Here is a 20,619-nt window from a genome sequence, read left to right as displayed (position 1 = left end):
TTTTTAGTGTCTCGTGTTTTTTCTTTTTCATGTATTAAAAAAATACACGATTTACCTTTTAATAAAGGTATGCATAAATAAAGGTCTTATACGTATTAAATCTATATTTAAAACACTTAAGATAAGTTAATGTAATGGTAAGGTTGAGGTTTGTCAATGTGGAGGTGCAGAGTTTGAATCACGCCCTGTGTAGTAGTGAGTATTTCCTTATTTTTTACATTTATGTCTCTTTATCCGGCTCTTCCTTGCCGGTATGCCGTTTTCTTCCGGTTCTCACCGAGCACTCCATTCTCTATCCGGAGGGACAAAAATATAATTTCCACATAGTGTGCAACCTACACTACGACAACGGAGGAAAGGAATACCTCTCCTATGCGTTCACGGCATACCTTCAACAAGAAGGAATTCGACGAGAATTCACTTGCCGACACACACCGCAATAGAACGGTGTAGCCAAACGCAAGAATCGGCACATCCTCGAAGTAGCAAGGGCCATGCTAAATGAGAAGCATATGCCCAAGTCATATTGGGCAGAAGCTGCAAATACCATCGTCTACCTCATGAACCGGTGCACAACATCCGGAGTGCACGAGGTCACCCCGCACGAGAAATACTATGGGAAGAAGCCGGATGTATCCCATGTAAGGATATTCGGCTCCATTGCATACGTACACATTCCCAATGAGAAGTGGCAGAAGCTTGACCCAAAATCAGAGAAGTGCATCCTCGTGGGGTACTCACTGGAGCAAAAGGGGTACAAGTGCTTCAACCCCTCTACTCGGAAGACTCGTGTAAGTCGGGATGTCGTCTTTGACGAATCGACAAGGAAAGCAAATCAGCCTCTTTACAATGCCTGGTTTTAGGAAAAACTTGTCATCTTCCAATGAAGATGTGTCTCTAGAAGAGCCTATAAAGGACCATCAACACTCTAAAGAATTACTTCGTGAGATGAATAGAATTAGTATGGCCAAACTAAAATTTCAAGAAGATTGGCTTACTAAATTTAAGTGGCTTCAAGAGGATTTGGAAACTGGACTTTTATGGTGTAGTTATTGTAGGAGTGATCCTCATTGTAAGTCTTCATTTGGCAAAACAAGTGCCAAAAACTATAAGACTTCTGCATTAGAGAACATGCAAGAAGTGTGGCCCATCGAGATGCCATTTTGTTACAAGAACGAGACAAGAATGGTCTTGAAAAATGTGCATAAAAAAAAATGCTAGTGTGGATGTAGCAATTGAAAAATTGTTTAAATGTGCATATTTTATAGCTAAAGAGGATTTGGCATTTAGAAAATTGGAAAGCCTCTTATGATTGTTAAGAGAATGTGGTGTGGAAGGCCTTCCACGAATGTATAACAATAATAAGGCTTGTGCAAGCTTTATCTTGCACATTAGCAAGGCTCTTGAAGCTGAGATCTATGATAGGTTGAGGAAAAGTCCTTGGTTTGGACTTATGGTAGATGAAGCTACCAATGTAAGCGTAACCAAGAACTTGATCCTTTACGCTACATTTGTGGAAGGAAGGCAAGTAAGAACCTCTTATTTGGGGTTACTTGAAGTTACAGAGGATGGTACATCAAACACAATAACAGAGAGCATTTTAGCATTGTTAAAAAAGTGGAAGTTAGATGTTAGAAAATTGATGGGATTTGGAAGTGATGAAGCATCCGTTATGGTAGGTACGTCTACAGGTTTTGCTACAAGATTGAAGTCATATAACCCATTTATGACTTCATTACATTGTTGTGCACATCGAACAAACTTGTGTGTGCAAGAGGCTTCAAAGAACATTGAAGTCAAAGAAACATGCAAGCAATTAGATGCCCTTGTGAATCGGGTGGCTGCACATTTCTCGAGGAGCTCAATGCACCAAGGTGAATTAAGTAAGATGCAAGATGCATTAGAATACACACATTTGCATATTCTTGGGATTGTGAAGACACGATGGCTTAGTCGGCATGGTGCTATCATGAGGGTATGTGATGTGTATGAACCCTTGATGAAGACTTTGCAATCGCAAAGTGATGCATACAATGTATTCTTAAGTTTAAGAAACTTCAAAGTAGTGTATATGCTTCACTTCCTTGCAGATGTACTTAAGATCATGTCAACATTAAGTACGGAATTCCAAAAGGAATATGTGGATGTGACATGCATTGGAGGTTTGGCTATGATAGCCATTGGGGAGATAGAAGAACAACTTCTACATCATGTTATGATGGATCTCAATGGTTTTGAGAAGGATAGCTATAATTATCCAATTATTCCAGAATATGGTAGAGAAAAAGGAATGCTTTCGGTTTTAGGAGATGCTATTAAAGGTAATATGTATAAAAGCATCCTCATGGATAGAAGTATTGATGGTGAAGACTTAATCGAAGCCATACAATTCCAAACTTTGTTTTCTAAGGCATTAATAGAGACAATAAAAAAGAGGCTTCAAGATCCGGTAACCCTTTCCGCATTGAAAATGTTATCACCAATGAACATTTCTACCGGATCTACAAGCATTTTAGCACGAAAAACTATGGGTCTTAATGAGTTGAAAACACTTGGAAATTTTTATGGCATTCAAAAAATGGTAGATGGGAAAGCGTTTTCTCCCATAATTGATAATGATAAATTGTATGATGAATATGTAATTTTTAAAAGGCAAGCTACCACGGAATGGCTTGGAAGAGATTTCTTAGATGTTTGGGGTATGATAAATTGTAATGATATGTGGAAAGAAAAGCTACCCAAACTTCTAAAGCTTTCATTGATAGGGTTAATTCAATGTTCTTCTACAATAGCATGTGAGAGAGGCTTTAGTCGCCTAAATCTAATAAAAAATAAGTTTAGAAATAGGCTAAAAAACAATGCAGTTGATGCATTGATACAAATCTCTAGTGAAGGACCTGAACTAGAAGAACATGACTTTAGTGCCAGCATTTTGTTGTGGCGAGAAAGCAAGGCATATTGTCATATTTTTATAGGAACTTCTCACGAGCATGATGATGACATAGAGGACTTCATAGAAGATATGGATAAAAACTTTGTAAATTTGATCGATTTTGTTTTGGAACTTTCTATATATTAGATCTAATATGTTGTTAATGCTACTTTACAAAGGTTTGAAAAGTGAATTCTGTTTATAAAAGAATTTATTTTTGTTAAATATATATCTTTAGTTTTTGGGATCCAAATTTTTGTGATTGATTTGATTTGGTATTGCGCTAGATTATTTTTTTTGGTATGCGGCCAAAAAAAAATTTCAACATGTTCCGGTTGACATTATCGCTGGTAGGAACGTGGCCAGCCAAAATTTTAAAATTCCGATTAGGTTCATGAGAAGCAGGAAATTTCCAGTAGGGGCTAGAGACTTTGCCCAACACTGGTGGGAACATCGAACTAAAGGAACAAGGAATATGTATACATACATACCACAAATATTTAAACTCACGTATTGCGTAGGCGGCTCCCAAGTAGAGGTTAGGATTATATTGTTATGCCTACATTTCTCATTACTCTATTTGTTCCATAGAAATTTGATGATGCTGTCGTCTTCTACAAAGGCATGTCCATAGAAATGTCAGGTTTTATGGGAGAACATTACTTACGTATGTCATATTATTTGTTGCTAGTGCTAGATCAATGCTTGCTAATACATAATGGATGACAGACATATTAGGACCCTTGTGATTAGAGCGAGCCTTCTATGTAGCATAGCAATTAGAGAAAACGAAACGTGAGCATTTGTAATACATATGAATGAAGGGTCCTAGTAATGGAATGAGAATTGGTTCCTTGTTACACTTCTTCTTTTGTGAGGGGTGAGGAGGAGGACACATCCACTATATGTACGTTCGTTCTAAACAAATCTACGATCCTGCTAACTAATTTACACTAGCAGAAATAAGGCCCGGGTTCCTGGTGCCAATGAAGGCAGATTTTTGGCTAATCGCAAGATTAACTCACTCCATTTCCCTCTGATCCCAACCCCCCCCCAATCCCAATCCCAATCAAAGCAAAGCGGATCTCTGCGATTTTCAACTGACATTAGCGAAAGATTTTCATGAGGAGGACTCGAAACAAACCAGTTGACAATGATTATAATTACTTAAGCTAAGTCATACAAAATATCGTGGCCGCTCCTGCTCATCGTCCCGCCATTAACATTGGCGGCGGCAACACCTGTGCTCTGATCATGACCCTTATAATTAAAATTATTATTATTATTATTATTGATCAGACTCAGGCTCTCATGCACACCACCACGCTCCCTCTGCCGGTACTGCACAGCATCATCCTCATCATCATTGCTACCAATAATACCAACCACCGCAGCTTTATGTATGGGCACGTGCACGTGACGATCAGGGATGCCAAACTCCCTCATCTCATCAATACTCACGTGCGTGGCCCCTCCGCCTCCATATGCGAGCATACCCACGTGCCTATTGGCGCCACCACCTTCAAACACTTCATTAATCGACTGCTGCTCCCTGATGGGGAAGATCACGCTGCTGCTGCTGCTACTACTACTACTCATAGCAGCAGCAGCAGCAGCAGCAGCAGAAGCTGTAGCCGCCGATCTTTGGATCAGCTGCTTCATGGCAGCAGTGCTAAAATGGTTAATAATATTATTGTAGGTGGATGTGGTAGTATACCAACTCGCAGGCGGCGGCGGCGGCGGCGTAGTAGTAGTAGCAGTAGTAGTAGTAGTAGTATGGTTACCGCTGTCTTCAAAGAGGAGTGATCGGAGAGAAGCAACATCCACGTTTGGCGGCGGTGACGTGGCCAATCGTGGTGGGGAGGATGAGATGTTGTCAGCTGCCGCCGCTGGATTAATGATGGGAAGCTCCATGAGCGGCGGCAGCAGCATAATACTATTATCATTGTTCTTCCTCTTCGTGTTGTTGTTGTTGTTGTTACCGGTGGTGTTCTTATACGGATTGGCGTAACTTGAATTGTAAGTGCTACTACTACTGTGATTCGTGTCGCTATTGGTATCACTGTAGCTTGCAGTGTTGTTGGTAATGCTGTATTTGGGAGCAGTATATCTGTGTTGGAGGCTACTAGTCGTATCATTAGTAGTAGTAGTAGTAGTAGTAGTATCGGACGTGATGAGGCCATTATTGTATGTCGCCTGCAGTTCAGCCATGCTCATCTTCTTGCCCCCTGCACTCTTGTGAAACACTCTGCACACTACCCATTCCTCCGCCGTCTCCTGATCCATGATTTAAATAAATACCCATATTTTTATCAGTTCACAAATTCGAATCAGCGATGAGAAGTTATTAACGCCGCTTGCTATTTAACGGTCATCATGTTATGATGGATGTACACACTTGTGAGTTTGTAGAAAGAGAGAGAGAGAGAGAGAGATACTAAATTCCTATCATGCCCCTCATATATATATATATATATATATATGTATGTATGTATGTATGTATGTATATGTATATTGGTAGTGATTAATCTCTCTCTCTCTCTCTCATAAATTTTTTAATTTAAATTGGAAAGGGATATGGATGGATGGATGAAACAAAATCAATCACCTTGTGTACTACTATGGTGGCCATCCGATACTCGTGCATCACCCAGTTGGTCTTGCTTCCTTTGGGCGCCCTACCTTTGTAAAACACCAACGTCTTCTTCATCCCCACCAACTCATTACAAATCTTCTTAATATTACCATTACTATGATGATGATGATGATGATGATGATTATGATTATGATTATGATGAGCTGCAGCATCCAGGGGTGTGGTTGAAGAATGACTACAGTTACTGCTGCTTCTTCTGGGTGTGGAAGAGGAGGAGGGGTATATGGTACCAAAAATCTCGCGGTCTTTCCCGGTGGCCTTCCAGTAGCCTGCCCGTGTCGCCCTGTTTGTCCTGGTCCCCGTTGGATACTTCCGATCCCGAGAGCTGTAGAAATACCACTCTTTCTCACCCATCTTTGACAAACCTACCACACATTTTTGAATTTTACATGAGTTGTAAGAAGATTTGATTTTGATGAATAAATAATCCAATACATACATGATTCAAATTGGTATCAAATAATTCATCATCCAAATTATGTTACCAGGAAGCTCCCATGGCTCGAGTTTGTTGAGGTCTGCTTCTGTGACTGCTCGATCGCTGAAATTAGGGTTTCTGATCTTGCTAGCCAAGTAGAAGCTCACGAGCTCTTCGTCAGTTGGATGGAAACGAAACCCTGGCGGAAGAATGTCATCCTCCACACTATCATTACCATCCACAATGTCGCCATAATTGTGTTGACAGTGTGATGTGTTAGAGTTATTATGCTTATTACCAATATCCTTAAGAGTATGCGGGCCATTGCTACTTAAGTTCTGATCGATGATATTAGCTGCAGTCCAGCTGGGAATGTCAGCAATGATGTTGCTATAACTAGCCAGCAGAGAATGGTTGTGATCAGAGGAGGGATTGCAAATTAAGTAGTCATCAGCGGTGGGATTAATGTAATTGGCAGCTTGCATACAAAATTGACCGGCACCAGAAGCAGTAGTAGTAGTAGAGATCATATCGTCGTGGGAATGATTGAGAACCTTACGATGACTACTACTGGTTGAGATAGTGGTAGTAGTAGTGGGAATGATATTATAGCGCACTAATAAACCATCCATGATTCTGATACACCTTCTCCTTATTTATACAAACACCACCACCACCACCACCACCACCACAAGGAAGAGGAGGAGGAGGAGGAGGAGGAGGAAAACAGCGCTTAACGATATTCTGCTTCTACGAAATCTAGCTTTCAATGATACTACTATATCGCATATATTTATACATATGTATGTGTGTGTATTTATTTATATAAGAGAGAATATTCTATTAACCCTGCAATGCAAGGGGAAGGGAGGGTCTGGCTACTTCCTTAGGAAACTACTACTACATCTACCATCTACCATCTACCATCTACCATCTACGACTGTATTGTATTGTATGTATGTATTTTAACTTATTTATGATGAATAATGTTGTGGATAATTTCCAATTCATATACCATATTCTTAAATATATAGACCATGGTTTGTGTAGGGCTTTAAATGTAAATAACGTAATTGTCTTTTGTGAGATTGACAGATTCGTAATATATTTTTATTTAGTTTTTATTGTTTTCTCTGCAAAAGTAATCAATTCTTTCTCTCTCTCTCTCTCTCTCTATCTCTCTCACACACACACACACACAATACACACGTGATGAAGTGGCCCACAGGGATCTCTCTCTCTCTCTCTCTCAGAGACAGATTGCCAGATGCTAAAAGGTACCAATTTATAGTACTGCTCTAAGACTACAGAGAGGGAATGGGAATGTGTGTGTGTATAGAGAGATAGATAGATAGATTATATTATCGTCTTCAGAGGTCAAACAGAGAGAGAGAGAGAGAGAGAGAAACAGAGGCATAGAGTGCAGTCCGATGGGGTCATAGTTGAGAGTCGAGACAATTTGATCCAGATTGTTTGAGCATGAGCCCTCAATTTCGAATACAAGGCATCAACATGTATGGATGCGGTTTATGAGAAGTGCTCGTATGTTTTTGTTTTTGTTTTTGTTGTTTGTTGTTGTATGGAAAAGATTGGAGTGAAAGTATAACATGAAGTTTTCTGATCCCACAATGGGCGAGTCTGAATCCAGTGCGTCCCAACAAAGTTATGGAGCTTAGCTTATGGAGTTTACCAATGGAGGAAGGAAAAATGAGAGAGAGAGAGAGAGAGAAGGAATTTAAGACTAAAAACACACACACTTCAATAGAGTACTAGAGTGGCTCAAGAATACATGTAGACGAGTGAGAGACTAAATACACACTCAAAAGATGGGTACTGCATGCACAGTCTACTACTACTGGTGGCTCAAAAGGATAGAAATTATGAGGGGTGGGGAGTGTGTGTGTGTGTGTGAGGGTACCTATCAGTAGTAGTAGTACGGGGGGTGGTGTGTGTGTGTCTACCTAGTAAGTTAGTAAGTAACTAAGAGAGAGAGAGAGAGAGAGAGAGAGAGAGAGTAGTGTAGTGTAGTGTAGTGTAGGGTATGTGTCAGCCTATCAATTCACAACTTTTCTTGTTTTTTTAGTCTCTTTTATGCGTGTGTGTGTGTGTGTGTGTGTCTGTCTGTCTGTGTGTGTGTGTTTTGCACACCCTCTTTCACATAAACATAATAAATACAGTTTAGTGTAGGGATGGATCTTTTGGGTGTTTTGAAAATGCATGGAGTAAGTAGTAAATGGGACACTTGTTCTTTAGGGGCCCCACATATACATAAGCAACGAACCACTAAATGTTTTGGATGGTTATGAGAATACCCCTTACAAGCTTCCCAAACAACCCCCCCACCCCTTTGTATCTCATGTAACACAAAAATCTAGTTTCGATATAAGTGGTATGTTTGTTTTTAGATATAAGTGGTATGTTTGGTTCTTTTCGAAAACTCAGTGGGCAACTAAGAGCTAGAGTACTTTAGTGCTTTTTGTTTCCAACACATTAAAAAGCGTTGAAAATATGAAGACACTAATGTATAACCATAAAAAAGAAGGGTTATTGATTGTGGCCAATTACTTTAGATCCAATCTAAATAGCATCATAAACAACAAATGTTGTGGGCTCCTTTAAAAAAAATCCCAAGAATGACTAAAATCCCCAAACATTTCTTTGATCTAAGCTTGTTGGGCACTTACTTGTTTAACCTCTTCTTATTCTTGTAAGGTTCCATCCATCCTTTTACTTTAGGAGTTAGGAGTTTGGTGGGTTCATTCAACCCAAATTCTAAAGCCAACTTCACAAACCCATAATTTCTTGTTGTATTCCATCTATATAGCTCTACTTGTTGGATCCTATACATGTTTGGATAATTGACGACACAGGTATCTAAATTGTGCACCACTTGACATCTTAAACCAATTAATATCAATGCTAATCATCTTTCTTCCCCTTATGTTTTGAGAATCAACAAAAAACTTATGTTTGAAAATGAATCCTATAGATTGGTGCCATGGTTCTCAAAATTGAGCATCAAAGGCTCCTGTAAAAGGAAACCTTCAAAAGGTGTGCAAAATATTTTTAAAAAAATGGAAATCATCTATTGAAGTGCCAAATTCAAAGGTATGGGAAAATAAAAGCAATCGCAATCATTGGATGTACAAATGAAATCCACAAAGATCCTTTTCCAAAGTAATAAAAAATAGCTCTTAGATCTTTGTAAGGTTATTATTTTCTTTTATCCTACTAAGTTGTTATAAACAATAATCAAAATACCTCTTGTAAGTCTAGAACTTTGTTTGTATTTCTTGGTTTGTTTTGGTTCAGAAGGCTTTTTATAAACATCAATCCAAATAACTTTGTTTCACAAAATTATCAATACTTTCATATCACTCTTTATCAATAAGTTGCATGAAGTTTATAATTCTCGTTTAATGCCTTTGAATTAAATAGATCTCCTTGTAATTTGCTTCCAAAAGCTTGATGTATGTTAAGTCACCATAATTCTATAAACGGTAGTTACGGGTGGACGTCGAAAGTGTCTTATTTTCAATGTATAATCGCAATGCTTCGCATCATGCTTTAGAATGTAATGTCCTATTTATATAGGCCATTCAAGGACAATCAAAATTCCTTCCATCTTCCAACAATCTGCACTAAAAATGAAGTGTTTATAATACAAGTCATGATAGGTTATGCCCTCCATGACAAACTCATAAAGAGCATGTGAAAGTAGATTAAGATTGAGTGGCATGAATGGACCATCCATTGACTTTTACGTATTGGTTCTTAATACAGTTGTACATAATGATTTCTTAGCATTATTAATGTGTGTCAAAAGCACATGTTGTTGATGAACTTCATTAGCACATGGAATTAAAATTCTCAGGTGGCTTCAACATTTTATAAGTGTTGTTAAGTTAGCACAAACAAACTACTAGTTCCCATTCAAATCCTTGCCAAAGTCACAAAAAAGGATCAATTTTAAGTATTTCCTTAAGCTCCCATGTAAAGTGCATTTAGCTTTGGAGCACACACACACTCTTTGGGAGCCTGCATTAACTAGCGATGAGCTGTGGGTGACACGTAATTACTCCTGGTCTTGTGAGTCATAATTTAAATGGCCTCCTAATTATAATTATTGCTCTAAGTAGTGATTAACTTATTAGTTATGAGCATTTGAAATTGTAACAATGTATCGGTATAAGTGTATGAGACACTAGATAGACAAGGCCCAAGAGGCTAACATAATAGAGTCTAGGCACCTAAGTCTACAATATAAAACCTCTTTCTCTCTCTCTAATCATCACATGGGGGCTCGAGGTTTCAAGCAAATATTGGGCTATGATTCTTAGGAAGATGTCTTTGTAAGATTGCAAGATAATAGCGGAGTTAGTGTTAGTACCAGAAGAAGAGCCTTCCCAAGTACAAGAATTACAAGGACCCAAAAAACATAAAAAAAAGGCTTTAGAAAACTAGATATATTGAAGGAGCTAAAATAGGCATCTATATACTCTCTCTCTTTGTAGGCCCTTAATAGGAGTAACTAGTAGGATGAGGAGGAGGAGTAGAGTCATTACTCATAGGAGCCTCTTGTGAGATGTCAAATCACATAATTTATTTGTACTGCATGTCGTTTTCTCATAGAGTTGACGTTTGGTAACAAATGGTTTTTAAAATTGTATATATCAACCACAGGGTTGACCTTATATCAAAATCTAATCATGCCTAACTCATGCCTATCATTTCCTTGAAAAGATCCTCTCCATCTCTTGAAACTCTGGAGTCTGGCCCCTAAACACTAAGAATAGCTAATAATGAATCTAGTCATCCCTTCATCTGTCATTCTTAACTTGGGCCAACTAAGTTCTTATCGAGAATGGCCTATCATCCATCTTATATGTCCCCTCACATTTGCCCCTTTGGAGCACTTCCACCTTCACATAACCTCACGCCTTTATAGCTACTAAAAACTTAGCTTAGAGGGTGCCCTTTTAAACTCTACCCAACAATTTAAAGTTGGGATTATTGTCACCCCCCACCCAAACCACCACCACCAACCCACACTCGAGTCTTTTTTAACAAAAACTTGCAAATCTCACACATTCATACGACAAAGAGTCTGTTTAGCATAGAGAATATTGCTTCTAAGCATAAAGTGTAAAAAACGGATAGTTTATTCATATTGCTTCTAACCATTTAAACTAGATGCTTGCCCATAAATATTCGGTGGAATTGTATGGAGCTCAATCTTTACAATATCATAGAAGCAACTTATGTAGACAATTGGTTAAATGTTTTCTTTTCAAAGTCCATCTACAAGTTAAGATTGTCTTTGTCCACTGTAGAAGCAATAGTTGTCAATTATAGACTAGTCCAAGACAAACTCAAAACCAACAACAATAGCATCCCAACATTACACTATAGTAATAATAAAAAAACTGCAATTATCATGGCCGTCGGATTCCCCGAAGTAGAAAATCGACCCAAAGATTTTGGAAAGAGGTCAACCACAAACAAGAAGACAAGGTAGTTTCAATAGAATCATTTTTCGTGAGGAATTTAAAAAACAGATCAACAAGTTTAGTCCTACCTAAATGCAATATGTTTGGAATCACTATGCCATTGGTTCATACAATTATTACTTTTAACCATACCCAGCACATCTTCGTTGCCATGCATATAAATGTTTAAATGTAGGGTTGTAGATAATATCAAAAGAAATGGATCCTTGCTCGGCCATAGAAACAGTTTATACTTAAGACAAAAGTCTTAAGTTAAAAACAATACCTTTCAACCCTGCATTGCATTACAAGACAATTGAATCCAAATTAGCATGTGCACTCACGATCCTATGTTTTTAATTCAGTAAACATTCATGTATCAATAACATTCAATATGTTGTGGTATATATGCAAACAAACTTGAGATTTAATCGAGTAGTAATACAATAGACAAGAGTTTAGAGAGAGAGAATATATGAGGCCAACTGTGAAGTTGCCATATTGCTTCTCGATGAAAATACATATTTGAAGCGTATGATCATGATACAATGGGAATAACTGAAGAGATAGTGTCGATTAGTCTTGGCTTCCAAGGATTGATATTGCTTAAGATGGATTATAATGCTTAAAATACAAGCACAAAGAGCTTAACTTCATATGTTGAGAGATCAAGAGTTAAGTTCACATATTGAGATGCCAAGCAAGCATCAAATATTGGGGAGAACCCAAACATGCAATGGTTATTTAGATGGAGATACTATTAGGAACACCACGACCAGTAAGGCCTTGGCCAGAAAAAGGGAGGAGGAGGGTGAAAGGCATGTTGGATGGACCGGCACGATGTGGCGAAGGAGAGGAAATGCGTGAAAGTATATGATCATGGGCAGTGGAGATTGCCTCCCGAAAGCGTTGGTGAGCCTCAACCACTTGAGGATCCAATGAAGGAGATACGTCACCGTCGCCACCTAAGTATGTCTCCTCGCTCATGTGTTGGGAAGTGGTCTCAAAGGTACCCATTGCTGTGGTTGCTTGGCGCTGGGATGATAACGATGCCAAGAAAAAGGCAGGCGGGTCAGTTAATAACTGTTTGTGTTCTGCAGATCCCTCTTCAGGCACATGGAGCCAGGTGGCAGTGGGACCATTGGGCATGAAGCCAGCGAAGGGGTATTGTCCGAAATCGACAACAGAATGGAGACCAGTGGATATCCACAAGAGTGTCGAGATGGTGTCTATAAGATCAGCACATGTGGACATGGTGCCCCACCAAGAGGCCTGAGCATGGTCGCCATGGCCGATATGCTGAATCTCCATCCACCAAGCTTGTAGCTCCTCGTCGGTGGCCACTGCCTCGTCCTTGCCAGAGTAGCAAATGTTCACATATTCCTCCGCCCACGATTGGATGGGTGCCCACAGCTCCAGCGCATCTTGTGCATAGGGATAGTCCTCTATATGTAGTCGCAGTGTTCCATCCTCCATCTCAGCCATTCCTCTACGCAAACACACCAACCATCACCCACATGCCTTATCAACATAACATGCACATGACCTATCCATACAAGAAGTTTTAAGACATTTTCCAATAATGCTTACTTATCATATTCTGGCTAATCTTAGTAACTCATATGTACATGCATATCGGTCCCCCCCACTACACCTCGCCAGCTATGCTTCTTGTCATATGTCAAAACTCTCATAATGTTGAATACTCTAGGTAAACAGAAGGCCATTCCATCATGGGAAAACATCTGTAACTTCTAGATTTTACCTTGCAATCAAGTCCTTTGGAACTGCTTGTTCATCAAATCTCCATTGTTTGTACTCAATTGCAGACACCTCATTGGAGTATTTTCCAGTGGAAAAGCACCGTTCGATCCGTCCTCCACTATTTAAGAACGTCTGCCTTGCCGCAGAGTTAGCATTCATAGTGTCTTTGAAATGGGGTGATAAGAGCTTCTGGATTGGATGCATGGCACTCAAATGCCTCCGTGTTGCTATGATGAACGGCTCCATGCACGCATGAGTTTTCAACCTTGAAAAGAAATTAAAGGAAGCATTGCAATGATCCATAAACAAATTACACACACAAAACCTAAGATCATAAGAAGTTTTAGACAGCGACCAGTGGAATGAATCTTATACATCCCCGATGTGAGAAAGATCTGTAGAAAACAAAATCCCGAATAACAAAGAGGCCTAAACATTTTCCTTATGTGGGGAAGACCCCACTTTCCCTCATGTTTCCCGAGATGTACAATAATATAACTCTTGTAGATGAAGTTTTCGTACCTACCTAGGTGCCATGGGAAAGTAAGTTGTTCTGCTCCCATACAAAAGAAGCTCATAATGTTAGGTCCTAAATCATTTCAATGCAGGAATTATTATGGAAAAAAGTTTTACGACTTCTTGTGAGAATACATACAAAACAAAATTAAACCACCACAAGATTTCAATCTTACCAGTGACTACAAAGATGTTGATGTGAAGCATCAACTACTGCCACATGTGCCTTAGCAAGTTGCCACAGCCAATCAACCTTACCATCTGGGGGTGGAGTAAACACCCTACTTCTCCATCTTAATGGAGTTTCCCCAGTGTTCCTCTCCTTGGGAGGTAAGATGAGCTCAATGGAAATTGGTAGCAACAAACCTGCCTTTGTCAAGAAGAAGAGGCTCCTTGAAGCATACACCTTTCCTTCACTTTCGTTGATCCTTGCTACATATGGTGTAATGAAAGAATCATGGTAGTCAAGAATATATAGCCTCTTCTCATGAAGAGCCTGCATGAATACAAAGTAAAAAAACAAAGTATGCCTGCTCACATCCTTCAATGTTTTATCGTTGACCGTAAGTATGATCATTTGTTCTTTTGAAATTCTCTTACCTCTTCAATAGAAAGACCCTCCAAATGTCCTTCAAGATGGGCTTCTGTAATGCCGCACTCTTCATGCCCATATAGATTGGAGTCCAAAGTACTATGTGGTGGGAATGTCTGTTTGGAAATAGACAGAATACATTATACAACATTGCAAACTTGTCAATCTCCCCTAAAGTAGCTCGAACCAAATGTAATTCTATCCGGTCAAAGAGTGGACAAATGTCTAAGACTTTGCCCATATTTGGATAGATCCATTAACTATCTCAATCATCCTAAAACCCCACACCTTTAGCCTTTGGATCTTCATTGGGTTCATTCCAGCAAGCCGTTGGCGTGCAAATTCTTCATCAATCATCCATGCTTTCTTGTTTGCTGCCATCCAAAAGAGAATGTCATTTCTCACTCAATTTTATCAAAAGAAATGTGCAGGTCTTGAACTTCCAATGATACACACAATATTATACGAAATATTGCATGACATGCCACTGTTTAGTAATTAATTTATGAAATTAGGGAATGCTCAAACCTTGGACAACCGTTGGGGGTGGGAATTTAAGAAGGCTGGCATCCCCAAGGGCATATTTTGAAGACAAACTAGGGTCCAATTTCCCTGCATATAATTTCTCTACCTCCTCAAAGGATTTGAAGTGCTTATTTCCACTCAAGAGGGTTTGGGCTTCATGGGCTGCAGTTTGTATCCCCACTTTAATGATATCACTGTTCTTTTGAGAGCTAAATATTTCATCTCTTGGTATATAAGGTGACGAAGAAGGCGCCTCCGATTCAGGATCTAAGGCCATTCATTTCCAATTTAAAATACAAATGTAGTCAGATTAGCATCTTTTGAAGAAAACAGAATCAAGAAGATTTTGGATACTCTGGGTGTTTCTATGAATTCAGTAGTTTATCACGTGGTATTTTATAAAAAGAATTGCAATAATTAGTCAACCAAACAAGGATAATGAAATACCAGCCTTAGTGTGTTTGCCACCCGTTCGACATCTTCGAGGGTAAGGCAAATGAGGAGAACCTCCAAGCACAGGCCTAGCAAGGGATGCATCCTTATCTGGGTTTCCTAAGTTGTTGTAATAATCGTAATCATAAATCCTCTCGCCTTTCTGCCTTTCCCCGCTACCATCCCCTCTCAAATACTGAAGTTCTTGTTTCCTTAAACGCTTCAGTCCTTCAGGAGTTTCAAATGGCAAATACACCTGCATTGGCATTAATGCACACACCATGATTAAGAAGTTTTCAGTAAACATTTCAGTGAGTTTAATCACCCAAGTAGAAGATTGATCAGAAGTTTTAGAAACTTAACCCATTGAGAAGTCCACTTCCCTCATGTTTTCCTATAATGTTCATTAGTACCAGATTCCATGTGCAGATTACAAAGGGGAAGGCAAATGTTTCTTGTCACTCCAAAGACAAGTTTCTGAAATAATGATGTAGAAAATAGCTAGCAGACCACCTCTACCCAACCCCAACCCCAAAACAAGGGCTATTAGACAAGAAAAATGAAAAAGAGTGGACAAAAATATCAAAAACTACTCGTCATGGATGCAAGTTTAGCTAGAAGTACAACCTGGCATTAGAACCATTTGATGTTAATTACCAAAATTTGTGAACATGGAACATCTAATTACTATTCTATTTAACTAATCCTAAGTGATCATTCCTTGATTGATGAAAGCATGAAAACGTGTAGACTTCTTGTCTACTCCTTAAATAATATAATATGACATTCAAATTGATTGATTTTAATTATCAGATGTACACATATACATTTGAATTTACAGTACATGATTAGAGAACGTGAGAATTGGATAGATAAAATCCATAAATCATACCTTGTCAGAGAAGAATATGCGAGGTCCTGGGTAAAGTGCGGATGGATTGATCCAAGACTTGGTAGGGAAAATGACATGATCTACATCAGTATTTTCTTTTTCGAGCAGCACGTCAAGTGTAATGGACCGTAAGAAGAACTCACGAGGGACCTCACTCTCCACTAGAATGGCCTCGGGCCTACCAAAGTCCTCAGGCACATTAAAAAGCAAAGGAAAATATCTACAATTCTTCTGTTTCTCCTTATCAGATGGGGTGTTCGTATTGAATAAACTAGCAATTCCAAGCTCTAGCCTCTGCACTTTACTCTTCTTTCCTGTTAGGGTTTCTGTAAATTTGAAATAAAATAGGTGAGAAAATGGAAACCCAAATTAATATTAAGAACTGGAAATCCTCGCTTAAAAGAAAAAGGAAACTCGAATTTCAAAACAAAAATCCCAAGTAAATGACCCCAAAACTTAAAAAGTTACGATTAAAAAGGAAAACCCCAAAACCCGATACAAAGTAAGAAAACAGAGGACACAAAAACTTAACAAAAGAAGTGGATTTAATTCTTGACCTGGATCTAGCTTAACACTGACGAGCTGGAAATCAATCTTGGGTCCTCGCAAAAAATTACTGAGGGTATTAAAAAAGCCCTCATTTAGTATCTCCAATTCGCCCTTAATAATCATAGAATTAGTTGCCATATCTAGTCACTGCCAATAGATAGATGGATCTCTCTCTCTCTCTCTCTCTCTCTCTCTCTCACGATACGCAGGTAAGTATCGTGTTATACATCAATATATTCCCGATTTCTTTAAATCCATACCCATCCATTTTATCCTCGCCGCCATGACCAGTCAAGATATTGCCATTCATACATACATACATACATACATACATACATACATATTTACGTTCCACACCTTGACACTTGTGGCATCTCCATCACGGCAGGCATGAGTCATGACCACAAAAGATAAGGACGAGGGGTCAATCATGGTCAAGCAAAAACCCTTTCCGATCCAAAATATAAAAAAAAACGTCCCCCGCCAATCTCACCGTATCTTCTTCTCCATGACAGCTATTCAATCCATTGATTTTCACGTGTTCTCTCTTTTTATTCTCTTGGCTCCATGTTACATAGAAGATTGTTGTGATGGACCATGCTTGGTTCGGATAACCCTTTGGTTAACGATGACTTTTCAAAGGAAAAAAAAAAACAACAAAAAAATTGTCGCCCTCAAATTTCCTTCTTTTCTTGCTATTGAACCTTAAACCCGATCTAGACTATAAATAGAAGCTCATGGATCCAATAATGAGATATGGAACATAGAATGTATATGCATACACAAGTGGGGATCATTGCTATGGGGGATGATCACAAATGGACCAACTAGACATTGAGAATTTGGGTTTGTCCCATGGTTGACTAACCTTCACATTACGTCACAACACCACAAACAATTCCCGACTCGGAACATAGGAGTCTTAAGCGAAGAATTGAGGTAATGACAATATGCAACTAACTAACTTGTGTGGGCCTAGGCACCGCGCAAATGATGAGAAAGTTTTTCATGAACTTTTCAAGTTGGAGAAAATGATCCTCCATAACTATATTCTTGGACACTTATGGATGCTCGAGCATTATACGACAAGGAATGGCAATGTTTGTCTATGAAGACTAGATTAGAATAGATATTTTATTGTCCATGATGAGGTTAGTTTTGACCTATGGGACCAAATCAACATATCATCTTCTATATGACTCCTTCCTAGGAAGAGAATTACTATTACTACTCTATAGTAAAAATCCTCGATGTCAAAAATAATGCATGCACATATATACTCACCCTTCTTGGTGGAAATCGAGTATGTCACTCACATTATCATGCTCGTCTAACAAGTCATCATATTTCTCACGAATTACCTTATACACTGACTAAGCATGCCATAAATAAGTGATATTCATCCTCCACTAAGTTTTCATTTGCATACCTTGCATATCTTCATGTTTGCGTGATGATGTCATGATGCTACCTCAATACCTAACTTGTGTGAGTGAGTTCAAAGAATTGTGTTAAGGCTCTCTAAGAACCAAGGTTCATGGTGGTAGTGAGATGCAATTGGATACGTTTTGCATTTTCCCCTTGTATTGGGGGCCATATTGGTGGTTAATATTTACTATGTAATATTCCAATCTTGACAATTTAACACATTGCCTCTTCATCTTTAATGCCTCAAGTAATCTATCGTCAATGATCACATCCTTCATAACATCAATTGAGAGCTCCAATGGATCTTTTACTCCCCATCTCTTAAACCATTTCATAATGTCGAGCACCAAGCTTGTTTGGGCAGTCTATGATCAGGCATATTATTGACTTTTTTGATATATACTTTGGGTGGCTAATACCTCTATGGTTCGAGGACTTGTTTATAATAGCATGATAGGATAGGATGTTGAAGATTTTATTCCCAATTGTCTACATAAGAACATTTTTTGGATTTTCTCTATTTCATCCCATGCACTAAGTGAGACAATGCCACTCATACTTCCACTCCATAAAGAAACACCTGGACCACCATAACATTGAATAACATCAATCTCACTTCCCATCCTCGAGTATCACTTTGGTTGCATTGATTCTCGAACATATAAAAACATGTGCTTGAGAAAAATATATTGACATTGATTAGAAACAAACATGTGCAAGATTCAAAGATTGTAATTCATGTTCCTTGTAAAGAACCGGGTATGATTCTTGTGTAGTAGAATAGATATGTGTGTTATGTGTGTGTGTTATGTGTGAGAGAAGAATAGAGAAGAGAAGAGAACACACGATAGATAAATAGAATGGAAAATAGAATACTCAAGAAGAAGAAGATGTATATTTCACAAGTAGAATAGAGATACAAAACTGTAACATTACAAGGAGTCACAACCGACTTAGTATAAAGTATGAGGAGGGTGCTTTATATAGAGTCACCCTCTCTCTTCATTAACTTTACGACAACCACTCTCTCTCTCTTGGGGAATGTGAAGACTCATAGTAATGGGGAATATGTAACTCATTAGTTATGTGTCATAGAATATGATTCTATGACACATAGTTAATGTGTAGAGAGTAGTGGTGTGACTCTTGACCTTTGAGTAATCATGGATTCTCAAAAGGTGTGTTCACACGTTGCACTATGTTGAGCTTAATTCTCAACATTCCCAAATTGCCAATATGCAAACAACGGGAATCCACAATATCCAAAAAGCTTTGTCCTTTGGCCAAGATCAAAACCATATCTAACCTTACACATTAGGCGCCCCCAAAAAAGCAAGCATCCTATCTTGCCACCAACTCTTCAATAACTTTCAAAACATGAACATCTTGAGAAATAAATAGGCATATTTGTTATTGTGATACAAATATGACTTTGTCCCTTTGACATATGATCTCTAGTTTCAAATTAAATTGTCTTTTAGTATTTCCCATGAGAACAAAGTCATCCACATAGAGTGTAAGGATGATCATGTCCAACATTTGTCGTGACTCAAAAGTGATTTATATGCTTTATGTCAACATGGCTTCAACTTTCGCCCTTTCGTCATTTAATTAGATGGTTTCAACCATGAGAATATGGGGACCTAATGATGATTTAAAATCATCAGAACTTAATGAGACGAATGGATTCGAGTCACATAGACATGGTTGCTCGTCCTTTAAGGCTAGGCTCAATTCGAGTACTAAAAGGAAGAAGATCTGATTCGAGGATGCCTTCGTTTGTCACAAGTGATGTAGGACCAAAGATTTAGAGGGTAACTTATTGTTTGAAACAAGCTTTGTTAGTGATAATAGAAATAGAAGCTTTTCCATACATCCCTAGAAGGGGTGGGGGGCCCTGGGAAGCTTTCATGTTCATATGTATGCATGTATGCATTGTGAAAAGGTCTTGAATGGAATGGAGAAACCATAAAGATAAAGATATCAACATGTCTAACTACTACCAAATATTAAAGAGGGCAAGTGAGGGAATTGCGAGCACAAATGGTGTGGGTCGCTTAGCTGAGTGTGCGTGCAATCTACAACGTCCGATATGGATGTTAAAAAAGCACACTCTCAAATTTTCACTTTATGGGGAGCTCGAGGAGCCAAACTCATTCGAGGCAGGAGCCCTCACTCGTTTTTTTTTCTGGTTCGAGGGTGGAAAGGTGAACACTTCAATTGTATGTATGTCTTGAGAGGGAGTTTTGGGTTTAGCTCATCACCCAATCATTAAACAATAATTACATTGACTTTGATGAATACCCAACAACCATAACTATACACGTATGTAATCTATATTGTTGTATCTCCTACTTATGTGGAGTAATGGATGTGTGTATATGTAAACGTACAGTATGTAATCAATATGGTATGATGATGACCAC

General features: G+C 38.7%; 3 protein-coding genes across 3 annotated transcripts; 1 reads left to right on the top strand and 2 right to left on the bottom strand.

Moving 5' to 3' along the window:
- The first annotated feature begins 1,348 nt into the window (after positions 1–1,348).
- LOC147861992 (uncharacterized) lies at positions 1,349–3,079 on the top strand. Its single transcript, XM_087323046.1, has one exon. It carries the CDS (start codon positions 1,349–1,351, stop codon positions 3,077–3,079), a length of 1,731 nt encoding a protein of 576 aa, XP_087179172.1.
- Positions 3,080–4,099: 1,020 nt separating this feature from the next.
- Positions 4,100–6,752, bottom strand: LOC147861991 (uncharacterized). Its single transcript, XM_087323045.1, has 4 exons — positions 6,074–6,752; positions 5,541–5,953; positions 4,528–5,209; positions 4,100–4,452 (listed from the first exon to the last, which is right to left on the bottom strand). Exons 1-4 carry the CDS (start codon positions 6,636–6,638, stop codon positions 4,100–4,102), a joined length of 2,013 nt encoding a protein of 670 aa, XP_087179171.1. The 5' UTR covers positions 6,639–6,752.
- A 5,219-nt stretch (positions 6,753–11,971) lies between these two features.
- LOC147861990 (linoleate 9S-lipoxygenase-like) lies at positions 11,972–16,964 on the bottom strand. The gene is made up of 9 exons (XM_087322133.1): positions 16,774–16,964; positions 16,217–16,542; positions 15,340–15,580; positions 14,896–15,159; positions 14,656–14,741; positions 14,376–14,483; positions 13,952–14,271; positions 13,261–13,524; positions 11,972–12,984 (listed from the first exon to the last, which is right to left on the bottom strand). Exons 1-9 carry the CDS (start codon positions 16,901–16,903, stop codon positions 12,240–12,242), a joined length of 2,484 nt encoding a protein of 827 aa, XP_087178259.1. The 5' UTR covers positions 16,904–16,964; the 3' UTR covers positions 11,972–12,239.
- Between the last annotated feature and the right edge of the window lie 3,655 nt (positions 16,965–20,619).

The sequence above is a fragment of the Azolla caroliniana genome, unplaced genomic scaffold (genome assembly GCF_043228905.1).
Source record: "Azolla caroliniana isolate FFs.n. ecotype wild unplaced genomic scaffold, voAzoCaro1.0.p SCAF_7, whole genome shotgun sequence".
Lineage (NCBI taxonomy): Eukaryota > Viridiplantae > Streptophyta > Polypodiopsida > Salviniales > Salviniaceae > Azolla > Azolla caroliniana.
The sequence above is the reverse complement of the archived record's forward strand: the minus strand, read 5'-3'. Positions and strand labels throughout refer to the sequence as shown.